General features: G+C 41.3%; 1 protein-coding gene across 4 annotated transcripts in view; it reads left to right on the top strand.

Annotated features, from left to right (window-relative positions):
• Positions 1-19,048, top strand: part of LOC115195355 (netrin-G1-like) — a 209,789-nt gene that overhangs the window by 179,116 nt on the left and 11,625 nt on the right. For 2 of the 4 annotated variants that reach the window (XM_029755139.1, XM_029755138.1), the window contains exons 5-8: positions 284-310; positions 5,204-5,248; positions 8,532-8,591; positions 15,363-15,497. In XM_029755139.1, coding sequence (XP_029610999.1) covers positions 284-310; positions 5,204-5,248; positions 8,532-8,591; positions 15,363-15,497 — 267 coding nt within the window. The remainder of the gene's footprint in view (positions 1-283; positions 311-5,203; positions 5,249-8,531; positions 8,592-15,362; positions 15,498-19,048) is intronic. The other 2 variants (XM_029755140.1, XM_029755141.1) reach the window with 2 other exon arrangements.

A 19,048-nucleotide genomic window follows, 5' to 3' on the forward strand; every position in this document is an offset into this window, starting at 1 on the left:
TGGAACAAATTACTATTAAGAGCCTTGCTCAAAGGCACATTGACAGATTCTTCACCTTGTCAGCTCGGGTATTCAAACCAGCGACGTTTCGGTTACTGGCCCAATGCTTTAACAGCTAGTCTATCTGCCGCTGGTGGGTGGGTGGGTGTAATCGTATTTATTAGATTACATTCAATGTGTTGAAATGAATACAAACAATGTCCTAAACTGCAATGTACAATTTGTTAATGTAGAATGAAATGTAAAAGACTAATTTCCCAAATGTTTTGTCTTTCTCTTGCAGGCATCCCCAGTAACATTGGTCCAGTTAGTAAGTAAATGAAGCAGAAACCCACACTCCCACCCGCCCAGAAACTGCTTGTTGCTTTACTATGCCTGATCATATCCATCCCTAAAGTCCACGTGGTTTTAAATGTTCATTTCTGATTTAGGTCCTCCCATTATTCATTTAAGTGAAGGATCAGTCATAATTGATTTGGAAGTGTTCATTATGCCAGGGTTAAGTTCAATTCCCTTTTTTCCCCTCTCTGAAGGAAATGGCAATAGCTTTCTGCCATGTTGTCTGGAAGGCTGCGTGTGGAGGTGGACTAATTCACCTTCAACAAGTTAAGCCTAGATAGCAGCCAGACAACTGAGTATGCATACAAAACACCATTGTTTCCCCCCCACCCCTTTTGCATTAGAAATAAAATGCCATATAGAGTTTATTAAAATGCCCCGACCTCAGTGGTGGGATAATGTCAGGGAGGTCATTTCAATATGAGTGTTATCTGCTGTAGCCAGTGGCGTAGAGACGTCTAGAGACATAGTCTACAGTTACTACAGCAGCCGGCTGGGACTCAGGAGAATAACAGAAGACACACACACACCAAGGATGCGTCCTCCTATGTTCTGTATAGTGCACTGCTTTTGACCAAGGTCCATAGGGCTCTGGTCAAAAGTAGTGCACTATGCAGGGTATAGGGGATGTAATTTAGGACGCAGCCAAGTGTTGAACAAGTAAAAGTGCCCCTGCCCATTCCACATCAGTCTATCCATCAATCTTATTATCTGGCTAGAACCCTCTCTACTTGGGGGAAACCAATAGACAAAAAGCGATTTAGATGGACAGCATTCCATTAGTGTTTGAATAGTTTCCTTTTCCTAAACTCCAGTCTGTATCTACATGACTGCAGATATCCAAAGGACTAGATAACTAGGACTAGATAACTAGGTCTAGATAACTAGATAACTAGGACTAGATAACTAGGACCAGATAACTAGGTCTAGATAACTAGATAACTAGGACTAGATAACTAGGACCAGATAACTAGGTCTAGATAACTAGATAACTAGGACTAGATAACTAGGACTAGATAACTAGGTCTAGATAACTAGATAACTAGGACTAGATAACTAGGACCAGATAACTAGGTCTAGATAACTAGATAACTAGGACTAGATAACTAGGACTAGATAACTAGGTCTAGATAACTAGAACTAGATAACTAGGACTAGATAACTAGATAACTAGGTCTAGATAACTAGGTCTAGATAACTAGGTCTAGATAACTAGGACTAGATAACTAGGTCTAGATAACTAGATAATTAGGACTAGATAACTAGGTCTAGATAACTAGATAACTAGGACTAGATAACTAGATAACTAGGACTAGATAACAAGGTCTAGATAACTAGATAACTAGAACTAGATAACTAAGACTAGATAACTAGATAACTAGGACTAGATAACTAGATAACTAGGACTAGATTACTAGGTCTAGATAACTAGATAACTAGGACTAGATAACTAGATAACTAGGACTAGATAACTAGGACTAGATAACTAGAACTATATAACTAGGTCTAGATAACTAGGACTAGATAACTAGGTCTAGATAACTAGAACTAGATAACTAGGACTAGATAACTAGATAACTAGGACTAGATAACTAGGACTAGATAACTAGGTCTAGATAACTAGATAATTAGGACTAGATAACTAGGTCTACATAACTAGATAACTAGGACTAGATAACTAGGACTAGATAACTAGATAACTAGGACTAGATAACTAGATAACTAGGACTAGATAATTAGGTCTAGATAACTAGATAACTAGGACTAGATAACTAGATAACTAGGACTAGATAACTATCTAACTAGGACTAGATAACTAGGACTAGATAACTAGATAACTAGGACTAGATAACTTGTTCTAGATTACTAGATAACTAGTCCTAGATAACTAGATAACTAGGACTAGATAACTAGATAACTAGGACTAGATAACTAGATTACTAGGACTAGATAACTAGATAACTAGGACTAGATAACTAGGTCTAGATAACTAGAACTAGATAACTAGGACTAGATAACTAGAACTAGATAACTAGGACTAGATAACTAGGACTAGATAACTAGATTACTAGGACTAGATAACTAGATAACTAGGACTAGATAACTAGGTCTAGATAACTAGAACTAGATAACTAGGACTAGATAACTAGAACTAGATAACGAGATAACTAGGACTAGATAGCTAGGAACTAGATAACTAGGAACAAGATAACTAGGACTAGATAACTAGGTCTAGATATCTAGAACTAGATAACTAGGTCTAGATAACTAGATAACTAGGACTAGATAACTAGAACTAGATAACTAGGAACAAGATAACTAGGACTAGATAACTAGGTCTAGATATTTAGAACTAGATAACTAGATAACTAGGTCTAGATATTTAGAACTAGATAACTAGGTCTAGATAACTAGATAACTAGATAACTAGGACTAGATAACTAGGAACTAGATATATTAGAGCAGTATTGCTATCAGACCTACCCAGTCTTTTTATGTGTCAGCATTCAGGAAGTGAAGAAGACGACTAAAGGAAGCTCTTTACAAGTATTTGGATGTTGCCATGTTTAACATTTACAATGATATCAGCATATTTAGAATGACAATATGGTGGTAAAATGAACTCGCTAGTTGGCACTGAACTCTTAACCACAACAGTTACCACAACTGAGCTCAAGCTAACATAAAAATATAATTTGATCCAAACAATAAGAAACAGTTTATTATGACATTTCAGAGATATTTGGCGTCAGAAATTAGCATGGAACCAAGTGGACACCCTCCCTCCCTCCACCCCAACATCCCAACCTTAGAGAGCTGAATGAGTTCAGTGTTGTCTCCTGCCTGTGCTGCATGCATGTTCTCCATAGATATACATACTGTATATACATACACCTCTCACCCCCTCCCTAGATCCTCCCCAACCCGACACCTAGCCAGACCATGGCTGCTCTCTCAGAACCCTAGTGGGGAGTGTCAGTATTACATCCTGTCTGTCTGTCTGTGGGTGGGACTCACATAAAGGGCACACTGACTGACTGACTTACGGCCATGTCTGTATGGTTCATTCACAGGCCTCTAGGCATTGAAGCTCTCATGAGATGCTGACTGTCTGTCTCTATACCTGCAGAAGCACCCTCCCCCCCTAACCACCACAACACAAAACACTACCCAGTTTTGGTTCTGTAGCCACAACACAAAACACTACCCAGTTTTGGTTCTGTAGCCACAACACAACAAAACACTACCCAGTTTTGGTTCTGTAGCCAAAACACAAAACACTACCCAGTTTTGGTTCTGTAGCCACAACACAAAACACTACCCAGTTTTGGTTCTGTAGCCACAACACAAAACACTACCCAGTTTTGGTTCTGTAGCCACAACACAAAACATTACCCAGTTTTGGTTCTGTAGCCACAACACAACAAAATACTACCCAGTGTTGGTTCTGTAGCCACAACACAACAAACCACTACCCAGTTTTGGTTCTGTAGCCACACCAGGGATGAAGTTGAGGGAAAACAAACTGAAGTCGTGGGTATGTAGCTATGTTTTCTAAAATAAAAAAAGGAACCAAGCAGAACACGGCTAAATGTCCTGGAATAGAGCTACCCCCAGATCTACGCTCAGAACAGAAAACACTTTTTCATATTGTTGTTTGAAAGTACCTTAGTTATTTATTGACCTTTCTTTATTTCAGGTTTATTAAGCCAGCTATATATATATATATAATGTTTTATCTGAGCTCTGCAAGATTGCAATATTTAATTTCATTATGAGAGCATTGAGTATAATATGTCACTTCTCATTTAGAGTGGTTTAACTGAATTCTAACTTGCTGGCCAGTGTTAATGAACAACTTATTTAGAACTGACATGACATTCTATGTAGTTGATCAGTTATGGAATTGTCAATGAGAGTGTTTGGATAGTAATTTAGTCAAACACTACAGCATAAACTAACTGTATGTCTATGTGCCCGAGTGCATGCATACCCAAACACTTTATCCTAAACGCATTACCCTTATCTATAAACCAAACTGAATGTATTCCAAATGATTAGACACGCCACACAGTATGGCTCACTATCCAATCACATGGTAGTTAAATTGCTTGCTGTGACACCACTGGACACTAATGATCACATGACTGCACGACCACACTGACGTCAAGGATACTGCAACACAGAGACTTAGTGCTGCTTTAGTGAACGATTACAATACAAGAATAAGTAACAAGACCTTCCTTCTGTCTCGGCTTGACTCAACACTGCTCCATCACCCAACCGACCACAACCAACAAACACCACCAGTAATTTCCCCATCACAGAAATACAGAATTGTATGTCATTATGAGGTTGCACCACAACTATCAGTCATTCCAATTCCTGACACACCACATGATTTATTCCTCGTGATTCCTCGACCTGAAATGCACTGTAATTAGATATTGATTGCATTCATTTGATGAACTCAACAAAATGCCTGTGACACTTAAGCCAACCCTCCATGTTTGCATAGTTTTTATCCCATATATTTGTTTCTTTGTTTATGTTTATTCATCACTGCCATCGATGAACACACTCAAGTGAGCCACGAAACTACACAATTACATCCAATGTCCCTGGGACGTCATCTGTGACATGGTCTGGGACTGGTGTTGGGATGCATCTAGTGCTTGTCCCTGTACAGGCTTGTTTAGTCATTCTGTTGTTCTGAGTTGCTCTGAGTAAAGTCGGTGTGTCTAGTTGTCTACATATGCCCCACCAGTCAACCTGTATTAGAACTTCTAGTACTGTTAATGAATCTGATGTCCACTATAGCCATTGCACCTAATAACTTATGGTTTCTCCCGATTGCATGCAGTTCGGCCGAATGTCTCATCCCTAGGTGTTGCTAACCGAAACCAAGGTAGGCTATACCTCCAACTAAGATTAAACATATCTCTTTACAGATATTCCTCAAATATACAGTAGTCATACAGTGACTGTACTAGCTGTGACAGTTGAGGCCAGATCCACCAGGACGGAATTTTTCCTGCCTAGAGTTCATCTGTATTAAAACCTTTAATGATATAGATTTTTTAAACAAACACAAATATATATTTTTTTTTTCTTTATTCGCTCTCTTTTTGTGAAAACGTGAAAGAGGACACCTTCAAAACAGGGAATTAGATTTTCTGGCGTAGTCGGCAGACATGCATGTGCTGCAACATTTTGTGACTCCATTACAATATCCCCCTGTCCACCACCCCACCCCTTTCCCCCCACTTGAGCCCCCAAGATGCGGAATCTCTCCACGAGAGCAGTATAAAGATAGGCTCTCTATCTCTTTCTCTCCCTCTCCCACACCTCTCTTTCTTCTATCCCGTTTCAATATACCTTTGCTTATCCCCTCCATTTTAATTATGCGTGGCACTTCTAGTGATTCAAAAATTCTATCTGGGCTTGGTGGAAGAAAAGAGGGAGGTTTCACGGAGCGGTTTATGTAGATTGATTTCAGGCAAACTCAAGTTAATCCAGTGTGCAGATGTGTTGTGGATGTGGTGACCGTCTTGCAAAAAAAACTGCCCCTGTATTTCCATGGAAAGCCCTAGCCAAGCAGATGTATAGGTATAGAAGCCAGAGTGTGCTATACTGTGTGTGTCTTGGGTTTATATCTGGCGAGAACATTACAGAGCATGTGAGAGGGACTTAGGCAGTTTCTTTGTTTGTTATCGGATGGTGAAGAGATGCGGACAGCAGTGGGATTGTTGTGTGTTTACCGTACGGACCGGTAAGAAGATTTATGGGGAACAATCCCACTGAGGTTTCCTAGAGGAAGTGTGTTGCTGGTACGTCAGGAGAATGTAACACCACAACACTACTGGTCATCTGTCAGGAGAATGTAACACCACAATACTACTGGTCATCTGTCAGGAGAATGTAACACAACACTACTGGTCATCTGTCAGGAGAATGTAACACAACACTACTGGTCATCTGTCAGGAGAATGTAACACCACAACACTACTGGTCATCTGTCAGGAGAATGTAACACAACACAACACTACTGGACATCTGTCAGGAGAATGTAACACAACACAACACTACTGGTCATCTGTCAGGATAATGTAACACCACAACACTACTGGTCATCTGTCAGGAGAATGTAACACAACACAACACTACTGGTCATCTGTCAGGAGAATGTAACACCACAACACTACTGGTCATCTGTCAGGAGAATGTAACACCACAACACTACTGGTCATCTGTCAGGAGAATGTAACACCACAACACTACTGGTCATCTGTCAGGAGAATGTAACAACACAACACTACTGGTCATCTGTCAGGAGAATGTAACAACACAACACTACTGGTCATCTGTCAGGAGAATGTAACACCACAACACTACTGGTCATCTGTCAGGAGAATGTAACACCACAATACTACTGGTCATCTGTCAGGAGAATGTAACACAACACTACTGGTCATCTGTCAGGAGAATGTAACACAACACTACTGGTCATCTGTCAGGAGAATGTAACACAACACAACACTACTGGTCATCTGTCAGGAGAATGTAACACAACACAACACTACTGGACATCTGTCAGGAGAATGTAACACAACACAACACTACTGGTCATCTGTCAGGATAATGTAACACCACAACACTACTGGTCATCTGTCAGGAGAATGTAACACAACACAACACTACTGGTCATCTGTCAGGAGAATGTAACACAACACTACTGGACATCTGTCAGGAGAATGTAACACAACACAACACTACTGGTCATCTGTCAGGAGAATGTAACACCACAACACTACTGGTCATCTGTCAGGAGAATGTAACACCACAACACTACTGGTCATCTGTCAGGAGAATGTAACAACACAACACTACTGGTCATCTGTCAGGAGAATGTAACACCACAACACTACTGGTCATCTGTCAGGAGAATGTAACACAACACAACACTACTGGTCATCTGTCAGGAGAATGTAACACAACACTACTGGTCATCTGTCAGGAGAATGTAACACAACACTACTGGTCATCTGTCAGGAGAATGTAACACAACACTACTGGTCATCTGTCAGGAGAATGTAACACAACACTACTGGTCATCTGTCAGGAGAATGTAACACAACACTACTGGTCATCTGTCAGGAGAATGTAACACGACACTACTGGTCATCTGTCAGGAGAATGTAACACAACACAACACTACTGGTCATCTGTCAGGAGAATGTAACACAACACTACTGGACATCTGTCAGGAGAATGTAACACAACACAACACTACTGGTCATCTGTCAGGAGAATGTAACACAACACTACTGGACATCTGTCAGGAGAATGTAACATACCACAACACTACTGGTCATCTGTCAGGAGAATGTAACACAACACAACACTACTGGTCATCTGTCAGGAGAATGTAACACAACACTACTGGACATCTGTCAGGAGAATGTAACACAACACAACACTACTGGTCATCTGTCAGGAGAATGTAACACAACACTACTGGTCATCTGTCAGGAGAATGTAACACCACAACACTACTGGTCATCTGTCAGGAGAATGTAACACAACACAACACTACTGGTCATCTGTCAGGAGAATGTAACACCACAACACTACTGGTCATCTGTCAGGAGAATGTAACACAACACTTCTGGTCATCTGTCAGGAGAATGTAACACCACAACACTACTGGTCATCTGTCAGGAGAATGTAACACCACAACACTACTGGTCATCTACATTGTGAAGACAATAGCATTTTGTTTTACCTCTTGTTTTTTCCAAATGGTAAACCTAAGTAGATTCCACACAACATGATTTGACAGACTGCATCTGTACCAGTCAGGGCAACCACACTGTATGCCACAATAGTAAGATGTTCCTACAGTGCAATGAAAGTCAAAACATTGTGGGAATTAATTCCTCTAATATTTGAAGTCTCAGAATATAACATGAAATATATAGGATCACCTATCTCACTCATAATTTAATAATTCATATCAGACCATTTTTCTGTTTGTTTGAACCTTTTTAGTACCATAGGAATGTGTATGATGCTTAGTGCTTTAACCCCTTAAAACATGATATTATTTAATGTTTAACAAAATGTATCATGTTTTTGTTTATTTATGTGTTTATTTGTTTGTTTTTCTTCTTTTTGTTTTATTTGTCTAGTAGCTCATCAAGTTGTTTTGTCAACTGTCCCTTCAGATCAAGTTGCAAACAGCAAGCGAGGTATGATGTCCTCAGATTCGTACAGTTCTCCCTGTGTCAGCTGTTGTCCAAACCCCCACTGTATGAATCTACATTGGCTACTGTAGGTACTTGACCCCAACCCTGTAGTACCTTCACAGTACTAATACACAACTATCCCCCTGAAAATAATCTCCTGTATACAGAAAGAATGGAGTTTGCTTTGCGGTATGGATATGTGGTACACACTTTCTGTAAAGATGTAGGTTGTGTAATCGTATGTCTATCTGGATCTAGTGTAATTGTTACAAGTGATATTGAATACACTTATTCACAGTGAAAAACAATAGGGACGGTCTGTAACATGTCATTGTAATGCCTCACATTACAAATATTCTACAATATGTTTCATAGATATTACTTTAATCATGATAAATCATGTAACCGTATTTTTCAATCAGGAAGAGTATTGGTCTTCTAAGAGCAGGGTTTTAGAGCCGATAGCAGAAACATTCTGAGAACTTAAATGAACTGTGCATCTTGGCACCAAATAGACCAGAACAGGATTCTCTACCTTGGATAGAGTTGAGTAGACTAGCTAGGCCACTGTCTTCCATTTCCAAAGCTCTATGCCTCTTGTGGTGACTGACTGAGAGACCTGACCTCAACCCAGACCTTAATAACCCCAATCCCTCCTAAAAGCCCCTGTAGTTCAGAGAGGACTGTCTGTCAAACTGCCTGTAGCTCAGAGAGGACTGTCTGTCAAACGGCATCTGTCTGTCTAACTGCCTGTAGCTCAGAGAGGACTGTCTGTCTAACTGCATCTGTCTGTCTAACTGCCTGTAGCTCAGAGAGGACTGTCTGTCAAACTGCCTGTAGCTCAGAGAGGACTGTCTGTCTAACTGCATCTGTCTGTCTAACTGCCTGTAGCTCAGAGAGGACTGTCTGTCTAACTGCATCTGTCTGTCTAACTGCATGTAGTTCAGAGAGGCCTGTCTGTCTGTCTAACTGCCTGTAGCTCAGAGAGGACTGTCTGTCTAACTGCATCTGTCTGTATAACTGCCTGTAGCTCAGAGAGGACAGTCTGTCTGTCTAACTGCATCTGTCTGTCTAACTGCCTGTAGCTCAGAGAGGACTGTCTGTCTGCCTAACTGCCTGTAGCTCAGAGAGGACTGTCTGTCTAACTGCCTGTAGTTCAGAGAGGCCTGTCTGTCTGTCTAACTGCCTGTAGCTCAGAGAGGCCTGTCTGTCTGTCAAACAGCCTCTATCTGTCTAACTGCCTGTAGTTCAGAGAGGACTGTCTGTCTGTATAACTGCCTCTATCTGTCTAACTGCCTGTAGCTCAGAGAGGCCTGTCTGTCTGTCTAACTGCCTGTAGCTCAGTGGGGACTGTCTGTCTGTCAAACTGCCTGTCTGACTCTATGGCTGATCTGGGCAGTCTAGGTGTCACACACAAGGTTGATCTGGAAGGGGTCCTTCTGTGATCGGCATACCAGCCTGACGTTGTGTGACTAGGCAGTAGGAACAAGGCACAGCCTGACTCCCAATCTGGCATCTAATACTACACAATACTACACTACACTTCACTCAACGACATGTTGCCCTTGCCACACCTCTGCATACATTCGACTGCTTTTAATGCAAAGTGTCTTTTTTTTTGTTGCAAGGTATTTATTGGCTGGGACGGGTGGTGGGTGGCTGTGACATGAATCAACTCTTTCTCAAAACACTGTTTCTCTTTAGAAACCACATGTATTTACTTCTGTTTGTGTTCTAGTTGCATGCCTCTGTGGTTTAGGATGACAGTGGTGTGTGAACATTAAAGGGGCCTGTTACACTAGGACTGCTCTCTTCTCTTAACCTCACAATGAACACACAGTACGACAAATCAACTCATCTAGATGTACATTTCAGAGTGTGGAGTCACACACTTACACCTTGCCCATGTTGAGAATTATATCCCACAACTCAACTCGTCTTCTTTTGTCCTGTTTCGTACTGTGTGTTCCAGTCCCCCCCCCCCCCCCCCCCCGTGGAAACCCAGTTCCAAAGTCCGAATCCTTCCATTGTGGTGTGCTTGAAGCTTGAAGCGAACGTCTCGTACTCTCTCCCTCTAACAACAAGCTTTCTCATAGCCCCAGGATGAACTGATGCCTAACGCTCTCTACTCCTCATCCCCTAACATCGTCTCAATCTCAACCCCCATCTCTCCATCCTAACCTGGCATGTGATGGTGTCTCCTCGCTCTACCTTGCTACTACCACCAGCGCCACTCGTCGCAGCACACAACCTAACCAAACCACACCTCAAAATGACCCCTTGGTCTCTCTCCACCTTTCCTTCTTTGCAAGACTGCGAATGCTTCGGCCACTCCAACCGCTGCAGCTACATCGAGCTGCTAAACTCTGTCATTTGCGTGAGTTGTAAACACAACACTAAGGGCCAGCACTGCCAGGATTGCAAGCAGGGCTACTTCCGAAATAACTCCGCAGAGCTGGAAGATGAGAATGTGTGTATAGGTCAGTTCCCTCACCACTGTCACTGTCATCATCGGCACTGCTCATACCAGCTGATCTTCTACATGACCCCACCATGTTTATACCACCCTATGACCCTCACCTTTCACCTTTCAAACTTTTACCCTAGTGCGTCAAACCTTCAAACTCATGTCTCGTGTTTTTCAACATTTATTTTCTTGTTGCTGTCTTGGTCCCATCTTCCTCACTTTCTTCTGTCCATATGATTGTGACATCACTCACTTCCTTCTCCACAGGGCCTAGGTTTTAAACCAGCTGTTCGTCAACACAATCACAATACTTTACCATATTAAAGAGTATTACCCAGAAATCTGTACCGTTACCCTCTTTTTCCAAACTGACATGAATGTTTACAGATAATAGTATGGTGCTCAGGATGGTATCGAAGCTGTCTATGTAATGGCAGGCGCATTATTTCCCTTCTTTTAGAAGCAGCGGATCATTCCACATGCTGATAATGTATTTTTCACAAATAACCATAAACAGGAAGTTGTTCTTCACTCATTTAACTCCATGCATATTCTATAACCACAAACAGGAAGTTGTTCAAAACATGTTTAACTCCATGCATATTCTATAACCACAAACAGGAAGTTGTTCTTCACTCATTTAACTCCATGCATATTCTATAACCACAAACAGGAAGTTGTTCTTCACTCATTTAACTCCATGCATATTCTATAACCACAAACAGGAAGTTGTTCAAAACATGTTTAACTCCATGCATATTCTATAACCACAAACAGGAAGCTGTTCTTCACTCATTTAACTCCATGCATATTCTATAACCACAAACAGGAAGTTGTTGAAAACATGTTTAACTCCATGCATATTCTATAACCTCAAACAGGAAGCTGTTCTTCACTTGTTTAACTCCATGCATATTCTATAACCTCAAACAGGAAGCTGTTCTTCACTTGTTTAACTCCATGCATATTCTATAACCACAAACAGGAAGCTGTTCTTCACGTTTAACTCCATGCATATTCTATAACCTCAAACAAGAAGCTGTTCTTCACTTGTTTAACTCCATGCATATTCTATAACCTCAAACAGGAAGCTGTTCTTCACTTGTTTAACTCCATGCATATTCTATAACCTCAAACAGGAAGCTGTTCTTCACTTGTTTAACTCCATGCATATTCTATGGTAGGCCCCTGTGTTGTGTACCATCATGTGACATAGCAAGATTTTATCCTGTATTTTAAGCCTTATTCTGAAATGAGAATTACACCATAAAACAATGTCTGAAAATGTCTGAGGCCATCTGACATAAAAAGAAAAAAGGGGCAGTTTGATGAAGAAATTTGAATAAATCCAGGCATGTCACATGACTGCGCAAAACACAGGGTCCTATAAGACATGTCAGCATGAGAGTTGCCTCAACGTTATGTATCGATACTGTAGGCTTTACCGTATACTTTCCAACATTTCTTTCCATCTGTGTTAGTGTTTCGGGACTCTGCAACACCCTGCCCAGAGCACCCTACTGTAGAATAATATAATACACCCTTGTATTACCAGAGTTGGGGTCAATTCCATTTCAATTCCAGTCCATTCAGGAAGTACACTGAAATTCCAATTCTCTTCAATCCTTTTCAAATAGGACAACTTGGAATTGGAATTTGGTTTACTTTATGAAATTGACTGGAATTTACCCCAATCGTGTTGAATACAACCTAGAATACACCTCTGGAAAATGGAAAATAGTAAACCGACCTTCCACCCCATATCTAGGTGTCTCTTCCTGCTCGAAGGAGAGTCTAATGAACTCACACACTCCACACGAAAGCCCTGAGGTGTTGGAGTGAAGTCACATCAGCAAGACGGAGGTGGCACTTGGTGCATATGTCAAGTGCTAGGCCCAACACTGTCCAGGAATAGCAGTGAAATTTCATCAGAAGCCTTTATAGACTGCGTCTGAAATAGCATCCTATTCCCTATATAGTGCACTACTTTTGACCTCATCCCTATAGGGAATAGAGTGAAATTGTGGACCCAGATATATCTTACAAAAGCTTTAATAGCTATACAGTTAACATGCAGATAGGGAAATAAGAGTTTTGTAAGGCTTATATGCTCACAAATAGGATTTGGAAAGAGCTTTAAATGTTGATGATGGTAAAGACCATTTTAGGTGTGGCTGAGGATGGTTGATGCTTCATTTTGTTAACACATTATTTTACCCAGATAATGTCCAGTTGAGGTATTTGTCAAATAAGCAGTATACAAAAAAACACATTTGACCTGTAGTTTTATCAATTCAACCTATGGGTTTTCAGCAGGGTTATATTCCCATACAATATAAGTGGTGGACCACACATATGGAATCATGTAGTAACCAAAAAAGTGTTAAACAAATCAAAATAGAATAGATTCTTCAAAGTAGCCACCCGTTGCCTTGATGACAGCTTTGCACACTCTTGGCATTCTCTTAACCAGGTGTGCCTTGTTAAAAGTTTATTTGTGGAATTTATTTCCTTCTTAATGCGTTTGAGCCAATCAGTTGTGTTGTGACAAGGTAGGGGTGGTATACAGAAGATAGTCCTATTTAGTAAAAGAGCAAGTCCATATTATGGCAAGAACAGCTCAAATAAGCATAGAGAAATGATAGTCCGTCATTACTTTATGACATGAAGGTCACTCAATTCAGAAATTTCAAAAACCATCAAGCACTATGATGAAACTGGCTCTCATGAGGACTGCCACAGGAAAGGAAGTTACCTCTGCTGCAGAGGATAAGTTCATTAGAGTTACCACCCTCAGAAATTGCAGCCCAAATAATTTCTTCACATAGTTAAAGTAACAGACACATCTCAACATCAACTGTTCAGAGGAGACTGCGTGAATCAGGCCTTCATGGTCGAATTGCTGCAAAGAAACCACTACTAAAGGACACCAATAAGAAGAAGAGACTTGCTTGTGCCGAGAAACATGAGCAATGGACATTAGACCAGTGGAAATCTATCCTTTGGTTTGATGAGTCCAAATTTGAGATTTTTGGTTCCAACTGCCGTGTCTTTGTGAGACGCAGAGTCGATGAACGGATGATCCCTGCATGTGTGGTTCCCACTGTGAAGCAGGGAGGAGGCGGCGTGATGGTGTGGGGTAGCTTTGCTGGTGACACTGTCTGTGATTTATTTAGAATTCAAGGCACACTTAATCAGCATGGCTAACACAGCATTCTGCAGCGATATGCCATCCCATCTGGTTTGGGCTTAGTGGGATTATCATTTGTTTTTCAACAGGACAATGACCCAAAACACACCTTCAGCCTGTGTAAGGGCTATTTGACCAAGGAGAGTGATGGAGTGCTGCATCAGATGACATGGCCTCCGCAATCACCCGACCTCAACCCAGTTGAGATGGTTTTAGATTAGTTGGACCGCAGAGTGAAGGAAAATCAGCCAACAAGGGCTCAGCATATGTGGGAAGTCCTTCAAGACTGTTGGAAAAGCATTCCTCATAAAGCTTGTTGAGAGAATGCCAAGAGGGTGCAAAGCTGTCATCAAGGAAAAGGGTGGCTACTTTGAAGAATCTAAAAAATAAATATATTTGGATTTGTTTAACACTTTTTGGGTTACTACATGATTCAATGTGTGCTATTTCATAGTTTTGATGTCTTCACTATTATTCTACAATGAAGAAAATAGTAAAAATAAAGAAAAGCCCTTGAATGAGTAGGTGTGTCTAAACTTTTGACTGGTACTGTATATTACAGTACAACAATGCCCCTTTCAATGTTACCGTGCCACTTTCAACACATTTCAAACTTTCTCTGAATCATACTTGACAAGTCCAGTAATCCTTAATCCCTATGCCATCTCTATCTACATCTACTGTCTCTGTCCACCTTCTCTGTCATCATGGTTTCCCTCTAACTTTCACATCTGTGTAGACTGTGTAGACTTTCACATATGTGTAGACTTAATGTCATGTCCTTTTTTCAAATATGGCTACCATATTTAAGAAAATAAGATTTTGCTTATATCACTGTAAATGTAACTTGTTAAAATGCCAAAAATGTTAAAATTATCCATACAATGTTTACAGTGCTTAATGTCTCATGTTCTTCAATCACTCGTTTTCTTAATTTCACCTCATTACTTTTGAAATGGTAACATTTCTTCTGTAAGTGGTAGTATTTATTCTCTAAGTAATATGTTGCTTAGAAATATATGTCTGTTACTCAGTGATAGTATAAGGCAAGAGTCTCTGCTGTAAGAAGCCAAATCACCACCCTGTTCCCCAGCATGTTTGTGCCTTGTTTCTACAGGCTGTAGTTGTAATCCCTCTGGCTCAGACAGTGTTCGCTGTAATGGCACAGGATTTTGTATATGTAAGGCGGGAACTACAGGGGCTAAGTGTCGAGATTGTCTGCCAGGATATGTGTGGGACAATGGCTGCAAATGTAAGTAGAACCACACCCCTCTGGTAACTCTGCTCGGACCCCAACCAGTACCTCTCGCTGTCTCTCTACTGTATCTCTACTTCTATTGCTGTCTCTCTACTGTATCTCTACCTCTATCTCTCAACTGTATCTCTTCCTCTATCGATGTCTCTCTACCTCAATCGCTATCTCTCTACTGTATCTCTACCTCTATCATTATCTCTCTACTGTATCTCTACCTCCATCGCTGTCTCTATTCCTCTACCTCTACCTCTACCTCTATTGCTGTCTCTCTACTGTATCTCTACCTCTATCACTGTCTCTCTACTGTATCTCTACCTCTATCTCTGTATATCTACTGTAGCTCTACCTCTATCGCTGTCTCTCTACTGTATACCTACCTCTATCATTGTCTCTCTACTGTATCTCTACCTCTATCGCTATCTCTATATTGTATCTCTACCTCTATTGCTGTCTCTCTTCCTCTATCTCTATTGCTATCTCTCTACTGTATCTCTACCTCTATCGTTGTCTCTCTACTGTATCTCTACCTCTATTGCTGTCTCTCTACTGTATCTCTACCTATATCGCTGTCTTTCTACTGTATCTCTACCTATATCGCTGTCTCTCTACTGTATCTCTACTTCTATCACTGTCTCTCTACTGTATCTCTACCTCTATTGCTGTCTCTCTTCCTCTATCTCTATTGCTATCTCTCTACTGTATCTCTACCTCTATTGCTGTCGGTCTACTGTATCTCTACTTTAATCGCTGTCTCTCTACTGTAACTCTACCTCTATCGCAGTCTCTCTACCGTATCTCTACCTCTATCTCTCTACTGTATCTCTACCTTTATCGCTGTCTGTCTTCCCCTATCGCTGTCTCTCTACTGTGTACGTCTTGCTATCTCTCTACTGTATCTCCACCTATATCGCTATCTCTCTACTGTATCTCTACCTCTATCACCGTCGTTCTACTGTATCTCTACCTCTATCACTACCTCTTTGTCTCTCATTACCTACTTTCTCCTTTTTGCTGCCACTGCTTGGACTTGTAGGCATGTTCAGCTTGAATCGTCCCACTAATGTGGGGAGTAGGCCTACAGATTTAACCCTGACTAACATTGACTAACCAGAAATGAGCTGTTTTTCAATTATTCACCCCGAATTTAAGACTCAAGGTTGTGCCGCTTTAAATGCAGAGATTTAGACCTAAAACATTTTCTCTCGGTTTCCACTGTTCGATGATTTGAATTCAGTTATTCAGCTGAGTTGAAACCTAGAACACAACAGATGAGCTAATATTGACTGGCTGTAGCATGACAGGGACTGCTGGGGAGCTGTTTGAGAAGCCCTCTCTCTCTCTCTCTCTCTCCACCATCACTGTCTGCTTTACCCTCATGTCCAGATAATGCTGGCCAATGCCAGCGTTTAGCTACTCCACTGCTCAAGTACCAGTGTGTGTCCCAACGGTTTCTATTTACAGGCAAAAGTAGAGAAGGGATTTCATAGGTCAACGTATTATTCTACTAATATAGAGTGCCTGATACAATCAATGTGGGTTTGCTGATCCACAGGCGTCATCAAACAGGTCAACCTCTCACTGGATGTTTCAACTTTTTCACCATAACCAACAGGATACCTTTTCAGCAGCGCTTGCTTGGCACTGAACTGCCAATGGAGAGCCTGTATCACTCTTACAGGGTTAATTAAGAAAGTTTATCAGAGTGTGACTTGCAGAATTCGCACCATCTTAATCATACATGCATTGTTGATAGCAGAATCATGGTGCCGGAGGGGTGGGCTGCCGTCTTATCGGCGCTTAACCAACCATGCTATTTTGTTAGTTTATTCACGTTGTTTGTAACTTATTGTGGACATAATGTTTCTGCTACCGTCTCTTATGACGGAAAAGAGCTTCTGGACATCAGAACTGTGGTTACTTTCCTCAAATTGGACGAAGAGTTTTTCTTCAATGAGTCGGATGGGAGGGATATACTACAGACACCCGACAAGGCCCATATCCCCATCATTCGCTGGAGAAGGAAATTGTTTTTGCGTAAAAATATCAGGGTGCCTTGTGAGGATCAGGCTAATCTGCCTTTGCCTTCCGTCCTGCTAGCTAACGTTCAATCGCTGGAAAATATATGGGACGAACTGAAAACACGTATATCCTACCGACGGGACATTAAAAACTATAACATCTTATGTTTCACTGAGTTGTGGCTGAACAATGACATTAAGAACATACAGCTGGTGGGTTACACACTCTATCGGCAGGATAGAACAGCAGCCTCTGGTAAGACACTGGCTGGGAGCCTATACATATACGTAAACAACAGCTGGTGCACAATATCTAAGGAAGTCTCGAGGTTTTGCTCACCTGAGGTAGAGTATCTCATGATAAGCTGTAGACCACACTGTCTACCTAGAGAGTTTTCATCTGTATTTTTCCTAGCTGTCTTCATACCACCACAGACCGAATCTGGCACTCAATGAGCTGTATACCGCCTTAAGCAAACAGGAAAACGCTCATCTAGAGGTGGCACTCCTACTGGTCGGGGACTTTAATGCAGGGAAACCTATAAGAGGTTAAATCAGTTTTACCAAATTTCTATCAGCATGTTAAATGTGCAACCAGAGGAAAACATATTGAGGCTACCTTTACTCCACACATAGAGACGCATACAAAGCTCTCCCTCGCCCTCCATTTGGCAAATCTGACCATAATTCTATCCTCCTGATTCCTGCTTACAAGCAAAAATTTAAGCTGGAAGCACTAATGACTATAAAAAAAGTGGTCAGATGAAGCAGATTCTTAACTACAGGACTGTTTTGCTAGCACAGACTGGAATATGTTCCGGGATTCTTCCGATGACATTGAGGAGTACACCACATCAGTCACTGGCTTTATCAATAAGTGCATCAAGGACGTCGTCTCCACAATGACTGTACGAACATACCATAACCAGAAGCCATGGATTACAGGCAACATTCGCACTGAGCTAAAGGCTAGAGCTGTGCTTTCAAGGAGCGGGACTCTAACCTGGAAGCTTATAAGAAATCCCGCTATGCCCTCCGATGAGCCATCAAACAGGGAAAGATTCAATAAAGGACTAAGATCGAATCATACTACACCGGCTCTGACGCTCGTTGGATGTGGAAGGGCTTGCAAACTATTACAGAATACAAAGGGAAGCACAGCCGAAAGCTGCCCAGTAACACGAGCCTACCTACCAGACAAGCTAAATAACTTCTTCCTCACTTCGAGGTAAGTAACACTGAAGCATGCATGAGAGCATCAGCTGTTCCGGACAACTGTGATCACGCTCTCTGCAGCCGATGTGAGTAAGACCTTTAAACAGGTCAACATTCACAAGGCCGCATGGCCAGACGAATTACTAGGACGTGTACTCCGAGCATGTGTTGACCAACTGCCAAGTGTCTTCACTGACATTTTCAAACTCTCCCTGTCTGAGTCTGTAATACCAACATCTTTCAAGCAGACCATCATAGTCCCTGTGCCCAAGAATACTAAGGTAACCTGCCTAAATAACTACCGACCAGTAGCAC

This window comes from Salmo trutta, chromosome 6, assembly GCF_901001165.1.
Source record: "Salmo trutta chromosome 6, fSalTru1.1, whole genome shotgun sequence".
Taxonomy (NCBI): domain Eukaryota; kingdom Metazoa; phylum Chordata; class Actinopteri; order Salmoniformes; family Salmonidae; genus Salmo; species Salmo trutta.